A 20,319-nucleotide genomic window follows, 5' to 3' on the forward strand; every position below is an offset into this window, starting at 1 on the left:
GCCCTTCCTCACAAACCCTTGATAAAGTATAGATTATTGCTTTCAAATCTTATATTGTCCTCCATTGCCTCCCCCACTTTTCTGTTGTTCATCCCCTGAGAGGGGATTATAGGTTGATCCTGGTGATCAATTCCCCAGATTGCATTCTTCTACGTCTTCCACTGTGAGAATTCATGGTGAATATGATTGATTAGATGAAGTAATTGTTATGAGCAGGCAATGTGCATATACGATTTTATTTAAATATAGTAAGGACCTAGATCACAAATTATCCTTTTCTAGAAATTATAACTGCACATCAGAACTCCTCTAGTATACTGCATAATTATATCTTAAGGTTTAATGTTATTTTAGGCACATAATTTGATCAGAAAAAACATTATTAAAATTGTCTTACAAAATGGTTGAGAAGATAGAAAAATAAAAATAAAATAAATGTTATCACATGGGGTCAAAGTGTGTTTCCCTCCAGATCCCCCCACCCCATTTCCCATTCATTTATTTTAGTATCACGAGCATTTTCCCATGATTTAAAAAGTCTTTTTTATTTCATTTTTAATGGCTACGTAGTATTCCTTCACTGGATGTATCATAATTTAATGAATTCCTTCAGGTGTATGTATATATGAAAGTATTCTTTTACTCTTGGACATTATATCAATACCTTTTTTTTCATCAGTACACCTACTCCCCACTGATCAACTTATCTCATCCAACATTTTACATTCATGACAGTTTTGCACATTTAACAATGCATATCTAGCATTAATATTTATTATGCTACTTAAAGTCATGTGCCAACCTGGCTGAGCTGATTCTCAGTGGTTTGGCAATTGTGAAGTGATGTACTCATCCTCCATTTTGTGATCTGATGTGGTCAGCTGCCATTTTTACATGACACTAATTTTCACGTTAACGACCTGGTCTGTGAAATCATAGCCATGTCAATATGAAACACTCAATACCATTGAGTCAATTCTGACTCTCAGTGACCTCAGGGCAAAGCAGTCCCTGTGAATTTCTGAGACTGTAAATCTTTACCGGAGTAAAAAGCCTACCGTTCTCCTAAGGAGTGGCTGATGGTTTCAAACTGTTGACCTTGCAGTTGGCAGTACAACATGTTACCCATCACACCACCAGAGCTCAGTAGTGAAAAGTGGGCATATAACTAATCCTTGTTCATTTTGCTTCACCATTATTAAAGTATTCTAATTTTTCCCCTTAAATGTGTTCTGTTTGGGTGAAATGAAGTATTCCTTTAATTTTTCAGTAGCAGGTATGCCTCATGGATGCAGGACGTAGTGCTCTTCCTTTTCTGTTTATAGGTGCACAGACATCAACCCGAAGGCAGCAGCTTGTACCCTGGAGACAGCACACTGTAACAAAGTCTGCCTTCAGCCCATAATTACAGACTTGGTAAGCTATTCATCCTGGTCCAGTAATTATAAATTAAGGTCAAGATAATTTAGGTCAAATAAAGCTGAGGAATTACTTAATTTAACAGTGACTCCCTAAACAGTATACGCCATTCAGAGTAAATTCTTGGCTGCTATAATCCTCAAAGAAGAAAGTTTGCACTCGGTTAACAGTGAAAGATAAAAGGGGAAGACAGTTCAACAAGAGATAGGCCAAAAAAAAATTATTGAAATAGGGCAAGGCTTTGAGAAGTTGTAATGAGTTGTTGAGTGAAAAGCTGATTATCTGTTCTGTAAACCTTCACCTAATTCACAATTTAAAAGTTAAAAAAAAAAAGTGAAAGGAGTTGTATTAAAAAAAAAAAAACTTTAATTAATTAATTAATTAAAGGAGTTGTATTAAAGAATAATATACTTTGTGCTGGGCAGTAAACCAAAACCAATTGATCAAACATTCTTTTGGTCAAAAGAGATAGAGCTCAATTTAAACTGGCTTAAATAAAAAGGTATTTGGTTTGTCACTGGAAATTCCAAGCACATCTAACTTCTGGCACTCAAATGATATTGCAGGCATAGTTTTCTTAGATCTCTAGTGGCTCTATCCTTGGCAGCCTTTGCCTTCATGCTAAAAAGGTACTTGGTATTATCTGTGTCTTACATTTCAGCAATCAGCACCTAGCCAAAGAAACAAACCATTGTTAGTCAGTTACTAAAGCAAAATCCCCAGAATGAATATGACTTGCATCAACATAGGTCGTATATCTTTCTTTCAATCACCTACTGTAGCCAAGAGGATTGGAATATGGAGATGATTGGTTTAGACCTGGATTATATTCCCTCCCCAGGAGGGGGAAGATTGGGATCAATTCTTGCTCAACCACGTGGATTGAAAATGAGAGGACCTTCCATAAGGAAATGTAGTTAGCAAAGAGGAGAAATGAGGCCAGCACAGGTAATAACAACACATAAAACTACAGAATTGCAAGTGTGTTTCAAGACAAATCTTGCTCTTTTAAATTGTAGTTTTATAATAATTTTGATTATGTATAAGACTTAGATTATTTTGCCTTTGTATTTGCTTAGATATAAATATGAAATGCCTTTTTTATAAGTAAATATCATAGCGGCATCACCAGGTAATAATGCTTCTTAACCAGTGTATTATTCTTACATTGATGAGTAGGTTGAGGGCAAAGGAAAATCCAGCTCCACATCTGCTCAAGGATGATTCCTATGAGACAGATGTAGACATGCCTCAACTCTGCAACTTTTTTTACCCTATTTCGACACCAATCATCCAACATACGACACTCGGCTGGGTTTCATAGTCCATTGTGATGGCCACATTCTTTCTCAAAATGTCATTAAGATGACTTCTTGTGGTCTCTTCCAGGCTCCCCCACTTAGTTTCATAGTCTTAGTGCTGTGGCCTCTGCTGCTTCTACAACATCAGGCAACTAACAATTATGGGAGTTTAGTAGGAAAGTAAGCAGGTTCTATCAAGTCAGGATCAGAAGACAGGAAGGATGCATTCTTTATGTCTGCAACACCTCTTCTCAGCCGTCCTGTCAGGCATGTCTCTCTCTTGTCCTCGACCTCTCCTCTCAGCCAGAGAGCCTCTTGACCTCTCTCCAAATGTTACAGAGCCTCCTTAGCACTGGTGAATGCTCAGAGGGCACCCCAAACTTCAAGCCTGCCTACTGATCTATCTCATAGTCGTCACCAAGGGTCCCTGCTCCATCTCATGGACTCTATGGCTCCTCCACTCTGTTTCACGCTTTGGTGCTGCTCTGCTACTTCTGCCACAGCAGGCAAGAAACTGGCAGCTTTCTTGATGGCTGTGAGGTTCATATTCTTGCTTCTCAGATGGCTCACTGTTATACCCAGCAGAATGGCAAAGTTAATCTCTCTAGTTAGAGCTCTCTGCACCTATTTGCATTGTTACAGACACTGAATAGAAGAGTGATACCAAGTTCTTGCACTTTACCACAGTAGCTTTTTTGCTTTTAAAATTTCACAAATGATTTCCAGTTTAGAAAGAATTAAACCAGTACTTAAGTAGTTCTAAACATTATTAGTACAACTTCTTGCTGCTTTTAAAAACTAGATAACAAGAAAAGTACTCAAATGATTTGCATGAGATCTATGTGATCATTTTAATCTTTAATTTTACTTCTTTCTTTTGAGTGTTCATAGTATTGAGGTATATATTACTGGTAGGAAAATAGAACATTTAAACGTGGAATAAATTCAGAATGTCTTGGTTTTTTAAAAAACAGATGTCATAAACCCAGATCTTTGAATCCAGATCTAGAGGCCCCACTGCTGCTTAGGATGTAACTTGTGTTGTCTAGGCCAGTAGTGGGTCCCCAGTAGTTAAAAGTGGCCACAATCCTAAAGACTGAATTATGGGACAGAAATAAGCAAGAGAAGGTCTGAGCAAAATTATAATCAACTTACAGAGTTCTACACCCAGAACACGGGAGAAGGATGAGAATATCTGCTTCCTAAATGTTTAGTCTCAGAAGCCCCATGTAGGATTGCAGTGAGTTGGATCAATTGATGACAGTGGATTTTGGATCGTATACAATAAAATGACTTTTCAAGAGCTGAATTTACTTTAAAAAGTAGACATTTCATTGTATCTCAATGTATGCTATATTTCTTATATTCTTAGAATATGACTTTTGATTCAGCATGATCAATATGAATAGCGGGTATTCTGTGCTATATATGATAATGACTATGGCTTATTCATGCCTTTACACTAAATAGCTCAGCCTTTAGTCACTTTTCATTTTTATTTTCTCCATCTTTTCACTAGCCATAGGTCCTATTTCACTGCTACTTATTGATAGCTCTTTCAAGTGCTTTGTGTTACAAAACCAAACCACCAGTATAGTAGACTTGAATTTAAACTAAGCGTTAAGGACTCTGAGTAGTGCAAAGTACAGTGAAAACAATTGAGAGCAAGGACTCAAGACTGCTTTATTCCAGATCTCCCAAGTTTTCCCCCCTTGACAAGGTACCGTCTTAGCACTTTGCTATCAGTCTGTCTGAGTGAGGAGTATTTGAATCGGCTGTTTCTCACAGGTTTTGACCTACAGTTTCTGACTCTCCCCAGCTTTACTGTGTATTTGTTTTAGTGTATCGATTTTAAAAATCTCAGAGACTTTTTTTGTTTTCTCTGTAGTTCTTGGCTATATTCTTGGGATGTGAAACTATCCAAAAGCTGAATGTGGATGGGTAAGGTGTACGTTAATGAGACTTTATATCCTGCCCGTGATGGCTTTTTAAAATTTAAGTCCATGTTCTTTTGAGTTCCAAAAATGTTTACTTAAAATCCATTACTGCAATCATTGCTACTTTATAAAGAACCCTAGTGGCACACCCATTTAGGTATTAGCTACTCTCAGAAAAGTCAGCAATTCAAACCCACCAGCTGCTCCACAGGAGAAAGATGAGGCTGTCTGCTCCCATAAACCCTATATAGGATAGATATGAGTTGGAATAGACTCAGTGGCAGTGGATTGGGTTTCTGAGTTTGTATAAAATATCAGGGATTATTATAAATAGTTATGAAGCAATTACTCTGGTTTTCTTACTCAATATTTTTGGGAAATTACATAATGGAATTCTGTCTAGAGTTTGAAAAAATTTCTTTATGAGGTTGGAAAACAATCCTTTTGGTTATTTCAGAGGTCTTTCCTGGCTACAGAGGACAGCAGATTAACTAGAGCTCTTTCTACATGCAGACAAGGTTACACCTAAGTTTCCCTACCACCTTCCCCCACAACTTGTCTGTCAGTTTTTCGTACTATGATGGTTTGTTTGTGACTGATGCTGAAAGCTGTGTTACTGGTATTTCAAAAACCACCAGGGTCACCCAAAATAAACAGGTTTCAGCAGCACTTCCAGACTAAGAACAGAGTACAAAGAAGGAATAGGCTGACCACTTCAGAAGAATTAGCCACTGAAACCCTATGGTTAGCATCAAAACATTGTCAGTTACTGAAAACGTAATAAACAGAATGAGAATATTGTTGACCATAGTGTTAGACTGAGTAGAAAAACAAGACCAGTGACACTCATCTTTGTACAAGAAAGAACTTTACATCAAGAAGGAGCCCCAGCCAATTCCAACTCGTTAGGTCCAATGCTAGCTCAGTCCTCGTCAAACTCATGTAGCTGCAGGTTGGATGATGCTGAAGGATGATAAAGGAAACAGTGATTGGAAGCTAGTGAGTGCAAGTCATGTGAATTCAAGGTTGGTGGAAGCATGCCAGGGTACGTACAGCTCTCGGTTCGGCATCCTATATGAGACTACCCATGGTGGTAGACACAAAGTCTCTGTGAAATCCCAGCAAGGAGAAAGAAGCAGAGAGAGAAGCAGTTCCCAGAATCCTACACTGTCATATAAAAGACCACACACCCAAGGAGGTGTCATTCAGCTACCACCTGGTTGACAGGTTTGGTTCCACCTGTAGACGAAAGTTTTTAGTTGACACAAAATTATCCAAGTACCACAGATAGTGCCAGAAGATGAGCCCACATGTCAGAAGGCACTCAAAATCTGAGTAAGGAAGAACTGCCCTCTCAAATGACCGTATGACATGGATGACATAAAGTGTAGGGGAGTACAGCCATCAGGACCTTCTTTTGCTGATGAAGCACTACTCAAAATAGCTGCAAACATCAATAAATAATTGACAGTTTGGACTGTATGAAATATGACTAGGAAAATTGAGAGTTCAAAAGGAAATAGTACATTAAGATCGATATTCTAGGCATTAGTGAGCTGAAATGTACTGGTATTGGCCATTTTTAATGAGAATATCATATGGTTTACTACACCAGAAATGACACAGTCAAAAGGAATGACTTTGTATTCATTGTCAAAAGAACGTTTCAAGAGCTACCTTGAAGTACAATGCTGCCTGTGATAGGATAATGTCTATGCACATTCAAGGAAATCCAATCAATATGAATATTACTCAAATCGAATGAAGACGAAACTGAAGAATTCTACCACTGTCTTTGTCTTTAGATCAAACGTGCTCAAAATATATTGATAATTATTTGAGATTGGAATGCAAAAGTTGGAAACAGAGGAAGGGGCAGTAGTTGGAAAATACTATCTTGATAATATAAACAAAGCTGGAGATCACGAGAGGATTTTGCAAGGCCAACAACTTCTTCATAGCAAATGCCTTCTGTAAAAAACACAAAAGGTGGACTGCTCCAGATGGAATACAAAGAAGCCAAATTGAGTACATCTGTGGGGAGAGCTACCGAGCAGCTCAATATCGGCAGATAACATAAGGCCAGAGGTGACTGTGGAATAGACCACCAGATGCTCAGATGTAAGTTCAGGTTGAAGCTGAAGAAAATTAAAAGTCCAAAGGAGCTAACATATAACATTGAGTATATTTCACTTGAAGTTTGAAAGTATCCGCCTGAATATTTGAAGATTTGATGCATTGAACACTAATGGCAGAAGACCTGATGAGCTGTGGGAGGACATAAAAAAATCATTCATGAAGGAATGAATCAAAAGCTTACAGAAACAGCAAAGAAAGAAAAGATCAAAGTGACTTAACAGAAGAGACTCTGAAACTTGCTATCAATCATAGTATAATGAAGGCAAATGGAAGAAATTTTGAAGTCAAAGAGCTGAATAAAACATTTCAAAGAGCAGCACAAGAAGGCAAAGTCAAATATTATAATGAAATGTGCAAGGGCCTAGCCTTTGAAAGCCAAAAAGGACCAAAATGCTCAGCATATTGGAAACAAAAAACTCAAACTCAAGCCTCAAGTTGCAATATTGAAAGATTCTATGGGCGATAAATTGAATGATGCAGGAAGCATTAAATGAAGATGGAGTGAATACCTAGGGTCACAGCACCAAAATGAGTTGACATTCCGCCATTTCAGGAGATAGCATATGAACAAGAACCAATGGTACTGGAAAAAGTTAAGGTGCACTGAAAGCATTAGCCAAACACAAGCTCCAGAAATTGATGAGATACTTATTAAAATGTTGCAACAAGCTGATGAAGGACTGAAGGTAGTCACTTTGGAAGATGCGGCCAATCGAGTGGGAGAAATACATATTTGTACCTATTCCAAAGAAAGGTGATCCAACAAAATGTTAAGTTATAGAACAATATAATATCACATGCAAATAAAATTTTGCTGTAGATCATCCACCAGTGAAGCTGCCAGAGGTTCAGACCGGATTCAGAAGAGCATGTGGAACAAGGGATATCATTGTTGATATCAGATGGAGCTTAGCTAAAAGCTGAGAATACTAGAAAGATAATTACTTGTGTTTTATTTACTATGTACGGTATTTGACTGTGTGGATCATAAAAAAGCTTGAGAAGAATGGGACATCCAGAACACTTCATTGTATTCATGAAGAACTTATTCATAGATCAAGCGACAGTGGTGGGAATTGAACAAGGGAATACTGCATCGTTTAAAATCAGGAAAGGTGTGTGTCGGGGTTGTGTTCTCTCATCGTGCACATTCAGTCTGTATGCTGAGAATCATCAAAGAAGCTGGATTATATGAAGAATGTGGCATCAGGGTTGGAGGAAGATTTATTAACATGTGATATGCAGATGACAACTTTGCTTCCTTAAAACAAGGAGGACTTGCTGCACTTGCTGATGAAGATCAAGGCTTGTAGCCTTCAGTATGGAGTACAACTCAATGTACAGAGGACTTAAAATCTCACAACTGGACCAATAGGTAACATCATGTTAAATGGAGAAAAGATTGAAGCTGTCAAGGATTTCATCTTTCTGAGATCCACAATCAGGACTTATGGAAGCAATAGTCAGGAGATCAAAGAATGCATTGCATTGTGTAAATCTGCTACCCAAGACCTCTTTAAAGTGTTGAAAAACAAGCATGTTACATAAGGACTAAGGTGTGCCTGACCCAAGCCATGGTATTTTTAATTGCCCCATATGCATGTGAAAGTTGGACATTGAATAAGAAAGACTAAAGGGTCGATGCTTTTGAATTATAGTGCTGGCAAAGAATATTGAAATTACCATGGATTGCCTAAACAACATGCAATTTCTGTCTTGGAAGAAGTACAACTAGAATTTCAGCTCCTTAGAAGCAAGGATGGTGAGACTTTGTCTCAACTACTTTGGATGTGTTAGAAAAGACTAGTCTTGGAGAAGGACACCCTGCTTGCTAAAGTAGAGAGGTGGCAAAAAAAGAGGAAAGCCCCAAAGAGATAGATTGGCACAGTGGCTGCAGCAATGGGTTCAGACATAAAAACAATCGTGAGGATGGCATAGGGTTGGGCAGTGTTTCACTTTGTTGGACATGAGGTTGCTCTGACTCGGTAGCGCCTAACAACATGATGCCTGTAAAGGCACGGGTTTAATGGTTTTTAAAGTATTTGGTTATTTAATATAATCTGAGGAATACTTTAAATGGAATTTTTACCCTAAATGTACTTTTTTAAAAAGACATTTTTCGTGTTTTCCATAGAAAATTATATTCAGTTTGAAGTTTCATAAAATGCCGCACGACTGTATTTTCAATCTCTCCTGTCTTTGCTGTCTACCTTGTTTCAGGTAGCACATTTATAAGAATTAAAGAAATTGATGTTAGTTCCTACCAAGTTTATTCCAACTCATGGTGACCCCATATGTGCAGCATAGAACTGCTCCATAGAGCAGAACTTTCAAGTCTGTGGCCCTTGGGAAGCTGATCTTCAGTCCTGTCTTCTGTCAGTGATTCTCAACCTTCCTGGTGCCGCGACCCTTTAATACAGTTCCTCATGTTGTGTGGTGACCCCCAACCATAAAATTATTTTCGTTGCTATTTCATAACTGTAATTTTGCTACTGTTATGAATTGGGCGACCCCCGTGAAAGGGTTGCTCGACCCCCAAAGGGGTCGTGACCCACAGGTTGAGAACCACTGCTCTAGGTGGGTTTGAACCACCAACATTTTAGCTAATATTTGAGTGCTTCATCATTTATGCCACACCGAGGGACTCCAAGTGAAGAAGAAGAAAATCCATCATCTGACAATTTCTTTTATTTAAATAGGCTTTCTGCCATCGAATAAAACAGTTCTTTTGGTTATAGAAAGTAAGTATTTTAAGTTATTTGGAGTTCTAAAGTTGTGTCCAAATCTATGCAAATTAGAACATGTCTTATAGAACTCCTAAAACTGAACTCAAGACTGTGAGCATATAAACTGTTGAGGAACCAAGGATTGATTTGCTGAATCATTTTAATTCATCCTTTTATTATTACTAAGAATAATAATAATAAATTATTTTATTGGGGCTCTTAATAGCTCTTATCACAATCCGTACATCAGTGTGTCAAGCACATTTGTACATATGTTGCCATCACCATTTTCAAAACATTTTCTTCCTACTTGAGCCTTTGGTATCAGCTCCTCTTATTTCCCCTCCCTCCCCCACCCTCCTACCCTCATGGACCCCTGATAAATTATAAATTATGATTTTCATATCTTACACTCTCCACTGTCTCCCTTTCTTATAGTTAATTTATCATTTATTACCTATAAAATCAGTAATATGGGTGAAAACCTTGTTAAAAAACATTTATAATTCTAAAATTTATAATAACATAGATTAAAATTTTTACCTAGCAGAAAATATTAAAATATTTATTTATAGTTTTGTCTACAAGTCTGGTCCTCTAACATATTTTTCTTAAAATGTAGTAGAGTATTTAAATATGTATACATATGTCTTTTACTTAGTCTGGCTTAAAATTCTGATTATTATTCAACAAATTTAGGTCAAAGGTTTGCTACCAAGATTGAAGGAAAAAGTTGATCTTCTGGTGTTTAATCCTCCCTATGTAGTGACTCCATCGGAAGAGGTAAGATATATACAAAATTTCACTCTACTTTTAACGACCTTCTTTCTACATCACATGAACTTCACATGACCTCATTTTAGGTTGCTAACACAAACCATTCCACTTTTATTCATACTTGCCAATACTTGGCTTCTGTTGGTAGACAAAAGAAAGAAACCTGAAACAATAAAGACAGAAACTCTATTCTTGGATAGTCTTCAAAATCCCATCCAAATCAGACTATAGGTATTTAAATATTCTCCTCCTCTCTGGCTTGTACTCCTCTCATGTACACCTTTTATTATGATTGATAAATTTGCAAAGCAAGCAATCTTAATCAACCTTAAATTTCCATTGGAATTCTTTTTTTTTTTCCCATTGGAATTCTTTATGAATTTCTACTACCCTTCCACTTTACCATAAACAGGTTTTTCTCTTTTGTAAATATTACCAAAAGTGAGAGAAGGAAACCAATTCTCATTTCAGATAGAGAAAATGATCTAGAAACAGGTGATTAAAAGAAATCTCTGTAATGAAGTAAACCATATTAATCATTTCCCTGTACAAAGAGAATATTTACGGGTCACAATGCTTAATTATGGATTAAGGCTAGCTATGAGTTGGAATAGACGTGATGGCAGTGAGTTTGGTTTGGGCTTGGAGTTTCCTTGTAATTAGCCCTGGTGGCACTGTTGGGGACGCGTTTGATTGCTAATCTTACGGTCAGCAATTCAAACCTGCCAGCAACTCTAAAGTAGAAAGTTGAGGCTCTGTGCTCCTGTAAAAGATTCACAACCCCCACTGAAACCCTACGAGGTCGCTGTGAGTCAGAATCTATTCAGTGACAGTGGGTTTACCTTAGATTGCCTTTTAATTAATGTGCCTACTTTATTTTAATGATCATCTTTTGGCAAAACTGATAAATGTTACACATCTCCACTAAGACTGGAAAGATCCATAAAGCTGCTATTACTATTAATTAAGATTAAACCAGTAAGAAGTTGTTGTCTCTGCTGACATAGGAAACTCATTATCACATTCAGGAAAACATTTTAAACATGAAGATCACTTGAGGGAAATGCAAATTACTAAGACTCTTTAGGAAGCATTATGAAAGTATATTATTTTATCATATATAACATGATAAAAATGTTTGTTCAATAATCTCAATCCTTGAGATCTAATTTAAGAAAGTCATTCAGCAACACAGAAATAGAAATTCACAAAAATACATATATCATTATGATGTCAAATATTATGAAGGTATATATGAAACAGAATAGAAACAGGGAAGAAGGTCCTGGTATATTATGTGCACAAACTGGGAAGACTAATGAATGAAGAGAGGAGAGTTTACAGCATGGCAATCGAAAGGGACTCTTCTTCTAGAGATAATTTCTAGCACTAGGTTCTGGGCTTTGCCAGAGCCTTGCACCTGTTATGATTGCTTGCCTTGGGCTCTGTTGTGATTCCAACCAAGAGAGCAGGTGTGATAAATCCTCTCCTATGAGCTGAGTAATTAATTAACTGGAGAGCAGTATCACAGTACAGCACAGCAAAGATTTCCTGGAGTTTTAAGAACATGTTTTACAAAGTAAAACATTAGGAAATGGATTTAAAGAGATTGAGGTTAAACTGTGAAGACCTGAACCAGTGGTCTGGGAATCAAATGGAAGAACCGTTTCTGTTCACAGAGTATGATGATAAAGAGAAATGAACCACTGTTTTAAAAAAGAGCCTGGAAGGAAAGATTGAGAAGACATGATATGAAAGATGTTCCAACTTACTAATACATGCTGACCCATGGGATTCGGTGCTGTTGGTGTGTGCCTGTAATCCATAAGTGATCACTGCAAGCTCGCAGTGGAGCTGGGTACTAGGCAAGCAAAAGACCACATTGACTCCTGCCCCAAGGTACAATACAGTGAGCTTGCCCCACAAAGATGGAAATTGCTTGGAGCCTATGCGAATGTGATCAGCATCAGATGATCAGTAGGCACCAGATTAACATGGTTTAACATCCTTGAGGAAACATCTAAACTAGTGTCCGCACAGAGTTCCTACTCCAGACTGGAGTAAAGTAACAAGACAGTCCAGACTTAGCAAAAGTATGTTGTTAGGCATGGGGCTAGTAACCATAAGGTCAGTGGTTCAAATCCATCAGCTGCCCCACAAGAGAAGAATAGGCTGTAAAGATTTATAGCCTCAAGAACCCTAAAGAATAATTCCATGCCCTCTGTGATCTCTATGCTTTGGAATTGATTCAATGGCAGTATATTTGGTAGGCTCTTTGGCTTTTTTAAATCTTCTTTCAACAAAACATTTACATCTAGAGAATGGCTCCATCAAAATTGGGGTGGAAACCGAGAAGACAATATGGGGCCCAGGAAAAGAGGGAATTCAACCCAAGGGTAAAGCAAAGAAGTCTAGGGATGCTAGTAAAGGATTGTCTTCAGGAGAAAAATCTTAAAGCAAAATAGAACTGATAAATGTACTGTTGTGATTAACTATTGTGATTACATGGACCAAGAGGTAGTTGTGCGAACAGAACAAAGGCATTCTGCATGATTTAAAATCAGAAAAGTTGTGTGACAGGGTTGTGTCTTCTCACCATACTCAATCAATTTATATGCTGAGCAAATCAGCTAAGAAGCATATGAGGAATAATAAGGCATCAGGATTGGAGGAAGACTTAGTAACAATCTGTGGTATGCAGATGGCACAACTTTCCTTGCTTAAAGTGAGGAGGAATTGAAGCACTTGCTGATGAAGATAAAGGATTGTAGCCTTTAGTATGAATTACAACTCAATCTAAAGAAGACCAGAATCCTCACAACCTGACCAATTGGTAACATCACAATAAATGAAGAAAACGTTGAAGTTATCGGAGATTTTTGTCTTGCTTGTGGATCCACAATCCGTGCTCATGGAAGCTGCAGTCAATAGATCAAAAAATGTACTGCATTAGGTAAATCTGCTGCGCAATATCTCTGTAGAGTCTTGAAGAGCAAAAAAGTATGTTACTTTGAGAACTAAAGTGTGCCTCACCCAAGCCGTAGTATTCTCCTTTGCTTCATATGCATTGAAACGTGGATACTGAATAAGGAAGACCATAGAAGAATAGATGTATTTGAATTGTGGTGCTGGTGAAGAATATTGAAAGTACCATGGACTTCACTAAAAGCCAAACAAATCTGTCTTGGAAGAAGTAAGGCCAGAGTGTTCCTTAGAGGCAAGGATGGCAAGACTTCATCTCACATACTTTGGACATATTGTCAGAAGAGACCAGTCCCTGCAGAAGGACATCATGCTTGATAAAATGAAGGGGCATCTATAAAGAGGAAGTCCCTCAATTAGATGGATTGACAAAGTAGTTGCATCAGTGGGGTCAGGTATAGGAACAGTTGTGAGGATGGCACAGGACAGTGCAGTGTTTTGTTCATAGGGCTGTGCATAGGTCACTAGGGGTCGGAGCTGACTCAATACCACTTAATAACACATTATTAACTTTGTGAAAATTTATATTAAGTTTAAGATAGGGATGGGAATACAAAAGGGACTTCAAAAACATGGAAACTTGGAATTAAAAGATAATGGAATTTTTCATGAATTTATTTAAGCCTATTTGTAACTATGAAATACAAAGAAAAATAAGCAAATGAACATAGAAACTAGTTGTGGTACTTTCCCACCGTAAAATATGAAACTATAAGAAAAATGAATTAAAACTAATCCAGACCATTTTAAAAGATTTCTATAAGATATTATAAGTGGGAGAAATGCAAGACTCAATTTAAAATATATAATCAGTATAATGTTAACTATATCCAATCATGACATGTGTATGGGTGTGTGTGTGGTGGGAAGAAGATAGGACAAAACATTTAAAAACTAAAATATGGAGAGAAAAAAAGGTAAAATATGCAGCTTTGTAAAAACATGTGTGCTCATATTTTTCTCCCTTGTAAAGTTATGTATATATATGGTGTGCATATAAAGAATTTAAAGCAAATATAAATCATATTAGATTAATAAAAGCACAGGCATGATTGTATTTTTTTAGGTAAATGCCATAGAAAGAAATAGAAAACAATTGTTAGGGTTAAAGTAAGATTCAAACATATATTCAAAATATTCTTATATATATGTATATACTTTAATTTACAGTGGTAAAGACATTGTGTAAACTCCTAAACTTTCCTTTCAGAATATAATCATATTAAGGAAAAAAATGCTTCAGTGTAGCTCTATATAGTAAGTGAGTTTCAAAAGGGAGGTGTAAAGGATGCCCCTTATCATCACTCTTATTCAGCATTTGCTGGAAAGCTTAGCCAGAGCCATTTGACAACAGAAAAGGATCAAAAGAATCCAAATCAGTAAATGAAGAAGTGAAACTATGTACAAATGATATGCTTTTATATGTAGAAACCCCCAAAGACTCCATAAAAAAAATTGTTGGAAACAATTGAAAGGTTTGGCAACATGACAAGATTAACACCAAAAAGTTATTGGATTCCTATATACTAACAAAGAGAACTCCAAAAAAGAAATCAGGAAAGCCATTTGCAATAGCTACACACACACAAAAATGAAATACTGAAGAATAAACCTAACAAGAGAAACAAAAGACTTGTACAAGAAAAACTACAGATCACTATTACAAGAAACCTACTTAAATGGAAGAATATTCCATATTCATGTATAGGAAGACTTAACATTGTGAAAATGTCAATACTACCCAAAGCAGTTTATAAATACAATACAAATGCAATCCAAATCCCAAGTTCATGCTGTAAAGAAAAGGGAACACTAATTGTTAATTTTATATGGAGTGCAATAAACTTGTTAATAGGAGGCCTCTTTTCTACCTGATCTCAAATCCTATTACACAGCCACAGTAGTCAAATCATCCTAACACTAGTACAATGGTAGATATATAGATCAGTGGGAGAGAATAGAGAACCAAGAATACATTCATCTACCTACAGACAACTGATCTTCAACAAGGACCAAAGAACCATCAAATGGGAATGAGATCATCTTTTTAGCAAATGGTGCTGACAAAATCGGATCTCCATGTGCAGAACATTGAAATACGACCCATATTTGACTCCGTGTACAAAAATGAACTCAAGATGGATCAAAGACCTAATGTAAATCCCAGAGCTATAAAGACCATCAGTGAGATAATAGGTACAAACTTAAGAGCCCACTACAGGACATAGACATATTATCAAACATAATGGAGAACAAAAGGCAAAATAAGACGTGTGTTCAAAAGTCTTCATCAAAAGACTGAAAAGAACCCATGAACTGGGGGTTGGGGGTGGTGCCAGGGCAGAAATTGGCAGCAACCAAGTAGACAAGGGAGTAATGTGTAAAATCCTCATTAAAGGGAAAAATATTTATAACCCAGTTAAAAAGTGGGCAAAGTACATTAACAGTTTACCAAAATACATCCAAGTGAATAAAAAATACATGAAAAAATACAATCAGCCATCTGGGAGATGCAAATCAAAGCAACAGTGAGAAACTACCTTACACTGACAAAGAATGTGGAGAGATTGGAACCCTTATACCATACTGGTGGTCTATAAATGTGTACAACAATTGCAGTAACAAGTGGGAATAGAAATTTCATATGCTCTAGCAATATCTCTTCTTGATCTACACCCCAAAGAAGTAAGTAATATCAGAACAGATACATGTACACCCATGTTCATCACAGCACTGTTCACAATAGCAAGAAGTTGGAAACAGCCCAAATGTCCATCAGTAGACAAATGGATAAAGAAACGTTAGTGTATGCACACAATGAAATACTATGCATAACTAAAACAATGATAAGGCCATAATGACATGGATGGACCTGGAGATAATTATGCTGAGTGAAGTTAGTTCATCACAAAAGAACAAATATTGTATGCAACCACTACTGTAGGGATAAAAACCAAGGGAAAACTTGTATGACAAAGGGAACAGACTTTAGAGGTTGCCGAAGGGGGTGGGGGTGCAGGGGAGGGAAGCAGCAGCAGCGGACTCGAGGGTTTGCCAGTGTTGACTCGGGTGGAAAGGGAGGCTGGAGGTTCACAGGAGGAAGATGTTGGGGCAGGCAGGTTTGGGAAGACTAAACTAGGAAGGTGAGGAGGGGGTGAATTATTGAATGCCGGCTTGGTGGTCTGAAATAGAAACCTTTCACAATTTTTTTAAAAGGTTTATATGATTTATCTTTTAAATAATCTAGAAAAGAGCCAGATGTTATGGGACATTTGACTTTGTTTCAGCTAAATAGATCTTACAATACAAGTTCTCACTCTTAGTTTCGTCCTAAAATTGTACATATATTAACTATGACTGATAGCACTCAATGTACACATTGTAATTAACTCAAAATACACTTCATTCACTCCTCACAATGGATGAAAGTTTTTAGGTATATACTCGTGTATAAGCTCACCCAAATATCAGCCGAGGCACCTAATTTTACCACAAAACAGTATTTAAAATGTGCTGGAAAAACTCTGCTTATATGCGAGTATATATAGTATTATTATTTCCCTAATTTTATAGATAAGGAAGAAACAATCACAAAGATTACTGACCTAATTTACCTAGACTGGAAACCATGCTTGCTTCCTAGTTTACTGCTTCTTTGTTAGCAGTGAAATATAAAACTTGTACTTTCTTTCTTTTGTTTTGTTTTTTCAAGTTTTTTCATTTTTGTCATTTTATTGGGGGCTCTTACAACTTTTATCACAATCCATACATAACATCCATTTTGTCAAGCACATTTGTACATTTGCTGCCATCATCATTCTCAAAACATTTTCTTTCTACTTGAGCCCTTGGTATCAGTTCATTTTACCCCCTCCCTCCCCACTCCGCCTCCCTCACAAACCCTGGATAATTTATAAATTATTATTATTTTGTCATATCCTACACTGTCCGACATCTCCCTTCACCCACTTTTCTGGAAAACTTGTATTTGTTTGGTGAATATTTGTCAAAAAGATTCTGTGTATGATTTTTTATTTCATATATAAACTGAGTCAAAAATACACCTTTAGTCCAGAGAAAAAACTCTTTTTAATTATGTGCAGGTGAGGAGTCGAGGCATCGAGGCAGCCTGGGCCGGTGGCAGCAATGGTCGAGAAGTCATGGACAGATTCTTTCCATTGGCTGCAGATCTGCTTTCCCCAAGAGGATTATTCTATCTCGTTACCATTAAAGAAAACAATCCAGGTAACACCCATCAGTTTGTATTTTAGCCATTTATTAGGGAGAAGCCAAGAATTAATGATGCAGAAGACTACATAAAATCACATGGACTATTAATAAATGCAGACATAACATTCATGTTGAAAGATATTTTTGAGGTACATTTGTATGGCTTCAAAAAATGTTCTCTTATGTTATCTCCACCACCCCACTTCTCTTCATAAACTAATATTCACATACAGAATCTCTAATTTCTTTTTTAGAGCACCTCAAGCTCAATATTGTCGTTTTTTCTCTCCATCCTGGTGGCCCCATGCTCTGGGCAATTCTGTTCTGTTTTCTTTGGTTCCTCTGAAGCTGTGTCATGAAAATTGTCTGTTCTGCCTCCCACGGTGCACTGTACTTTTCCTCTAGGGTCTATAATTCATTGCATTAGCCATACTGAATATCAAGACAATGTTCATGATTAAGGGATTTACTGAGGAAGGTAACAGGTTACAATACAGGTGAGAAGTACTCAGAATATTGTTGTTCAGTTAGGACACATTACAAAATTCTTTCAGGGCTGCTGGTAATGCCCAAAGAGCAGTCAACTCTACTAGAACCCTCCTACTGGAGGCCTTCCGCTCCATCTCCCCGAGTCAGCAAGCCCAGCTTCCCGATTAGGTGCCCAGATGCCCTCCACTTTTGCCCCAAACACTCAGCTTTATTTGCTCTGTGGGCTGGCGCGGGGGTGGGGGGGGGGGGACCCCCACAACCCTTTCTCGGGCTTTGGCTCTGATGTCACAGCTGTCATTCTGCATCCAGGAGGTTTGCTGTGCAGGGATCTCAGGTCCAGAGGACACGCTTCACTCCTGGCTCAGGCTGGTGGTGAGATTCCCCCCCTCCTGTGTCTCGGAGGGCTCATTTTGTACCCAGCAGGATGGTAATCCCAATGAATCCTGCTCAAAAGTACTCACAAGTGAATCCTGTCAGTATCTTCCCCCACCTTCTTACCCAGACACATGCAAGAAAGGTCGTTTAGTGGGAGCTTCAGAGACTGGCCAGAAGAGTCACATTGAATGATTCATTGCCCCTGCACTATCTCATCATAGGGATTTTTCAATTTTGATTTTAAGATGACTTAAGTAAATTGATCGTAATCTTTCTTCTTTATCTATCTCCTTTGATTTTAGCTTCTGTCTTACACATCATGATTACTAGTTTTCTTTGGGGTTTCTTTTAAGATCAGTTTATCTCTAACAGGAAGGGCTACAGGCTGCTGTATTTGTCAGAACTGTGCAGTGGAACCCAGTCTAGGCTGCCCTTGTCTTCAATGACATTTTTCATCCAAAAGGAAGACGAGAGGACAGAGATTGGAGCCAAGCAACTAAAAACTGGATCCCTTGCTGTAATTACCAGTTTAATTAATTTTTGCTGTCGTTGAATCCTGAGTAAGCTGCTCCTTCAAAGCAGCCATGCCCCCTAGTTGGAGCCGAAGCAGCACCTTGATGATTCAAAATGCTCCCATCTATCTGAAGCCCAAGTCCGCTTAATAGGAACTCTTACTATACATTGTTTTACCAGATGAAGATAATTTTTTAAAGTTTGTGTTTATCATTGTAATAAGCTGTTTAGTGATCAAACCAAGTTATTTATTGAGGGTTTACAGTTCTCATTTTCATTTTAGAAGAAATTTTGAAAATAATGAAGAAAAAAGGCCTGCAAGGCATCACTGCACTTTCCAGGCAGGCGGGCCAAGAAATCCTTTCTGTCCTCAAGTTCTCGAAGTCTGGATGTACAGGTGTTTGCTGACTTTCTGGAAGCGGAGTCCATTCAGCATGTTTGGGAACTGAAGTAATTCCTGGATTTATCCAAAACTTATCAGAAAGGTTTCATAGAAAAAAGGTAGAAGAATGAGGCATTCCCTTTCACCCATAGAGAATATTCAAGCTTATAGAAATCTTTATGCAACACGCATAAATTACATATTTATATATAAAATGTTTTTAATATACCAACATCTTGCCTTTTTTTTATTAAAAGATCATCTATTGGGGACTCTTACAACTCTTGTTACAATCCATACATTGGTTGCATCAGGCATGTTTGTACATACGTTTGCCTTCAGTCTTTGCTAGACATTTACTTTTTATTGAGCCCTTGGTATCAGCTCCTTTTTTCCCTAGCCCCCCCTTTCATCACCCCTTGATAATTATAATTATTTTCATATCTTAAACCGACCACTGTCTCCCTTCCCCTATGTTTTCTGCTCTTCCTCCTGGAGTGGGGTGTATGGTTATGTGTCAATCACTGCAATCGGTTCCCCCTTTCTCCCTTACTCTCCCTCCTTTTCCTCCTCCCCTTCCCTCTACACTTCTGGTATCGCTATTCCCACTCCTGTTCCTGGATTCCATGTGTCGTGAGCCCCCATCTCTTATCTATACCTGTGTACATGTTCCGGTCTAGTCTGAATTGAGAAGCAGCACTCGGGTCATGGTAGTGGGGGGTGAGGAAGTCTCAAGGAACCAGAGGAATATTGTGTGTTTCATCGATGCTTTACTGCACCCTGATTGACTCATCCCTTCCCTGTGGGGGGAACACACCTTATCGTATTGTGCCTTACTTTATTGACCTTCAGTTACTGTGCTTTTTACAATTGGAAGTTTGTGCCAACTTTGCATCAAGCAAATCCCCTGGTGCAATTTTCCAACAGCATGTCATGAACTCACTCTGTCTGTGTCACATTTTGGTTCTCACATTTCAATTTTTTTCATAATGCTATTGCAGCTTAATAAACTACACTTTAATATAGTCATAACTTGTATGCACTGGGGA

General features: G+C 37.7%; 1 protein-coding gene across 2 annotated transcripts in view; it reads left to right on the forward strand.

Annotated features, from left to right (window-relative positions):
* The window catches only part of N6AMT1 (N-6 adenine-specific DNA methyltransferase 1), a 23,780-nt gene extending 4,278 nt beyond the window's left edge, over positions 1-19,502 (forward strand). Inside the window, exons 3-7 of one of the 2 annotated variants that reach the window (XR_006679529.1) lie at positions 1,326-1,416; positions 10,222-10,305; positions 17,385-17,526; positions 18,748-18,892; positions 19,172-19,254. Coding sequence is in view for 1 of the 2 variants with exons in the window: in XM_004713108.2 (XP_004713165.1) it covers positions 1,326-1,416; positions 10,222-10,305; positions 17,385-17,526; positions 19,172-19,296 (442 nt within the window). In the remaining variant the exon portion in view is untranslated. Of the gene's footprint in view, positions 1-1,325; positions 1,417-10,221; positions 10,306-17,384; positions 17,527-18,747; positions 18,893-19,171 lie in introns of both variants that reach the window. The other variant, XM_004713108.2, reaches the window with a different exon arrangement.
* Positions 19,503-20,319: the final 817 nt, after the last annotated feature.

The sequence above is a fragment of the Echinops telfairi genome, unplaced genomic scaffold (assembly GCF_000313985.2).
Source record: "Echinops telfairi isolate 266 unplaced genomic scaffold, ASM31398v2 ScPeMD7_7469;HRSCAF=8507_0, whole genome shotgun sequence".
Classification (NCBI taxonomy): Eukaryota; Metazoa; Chordata; class Mammalia; order Afrosoricida; family Tenrecidae; genus Echinops; species Echinops telfairi.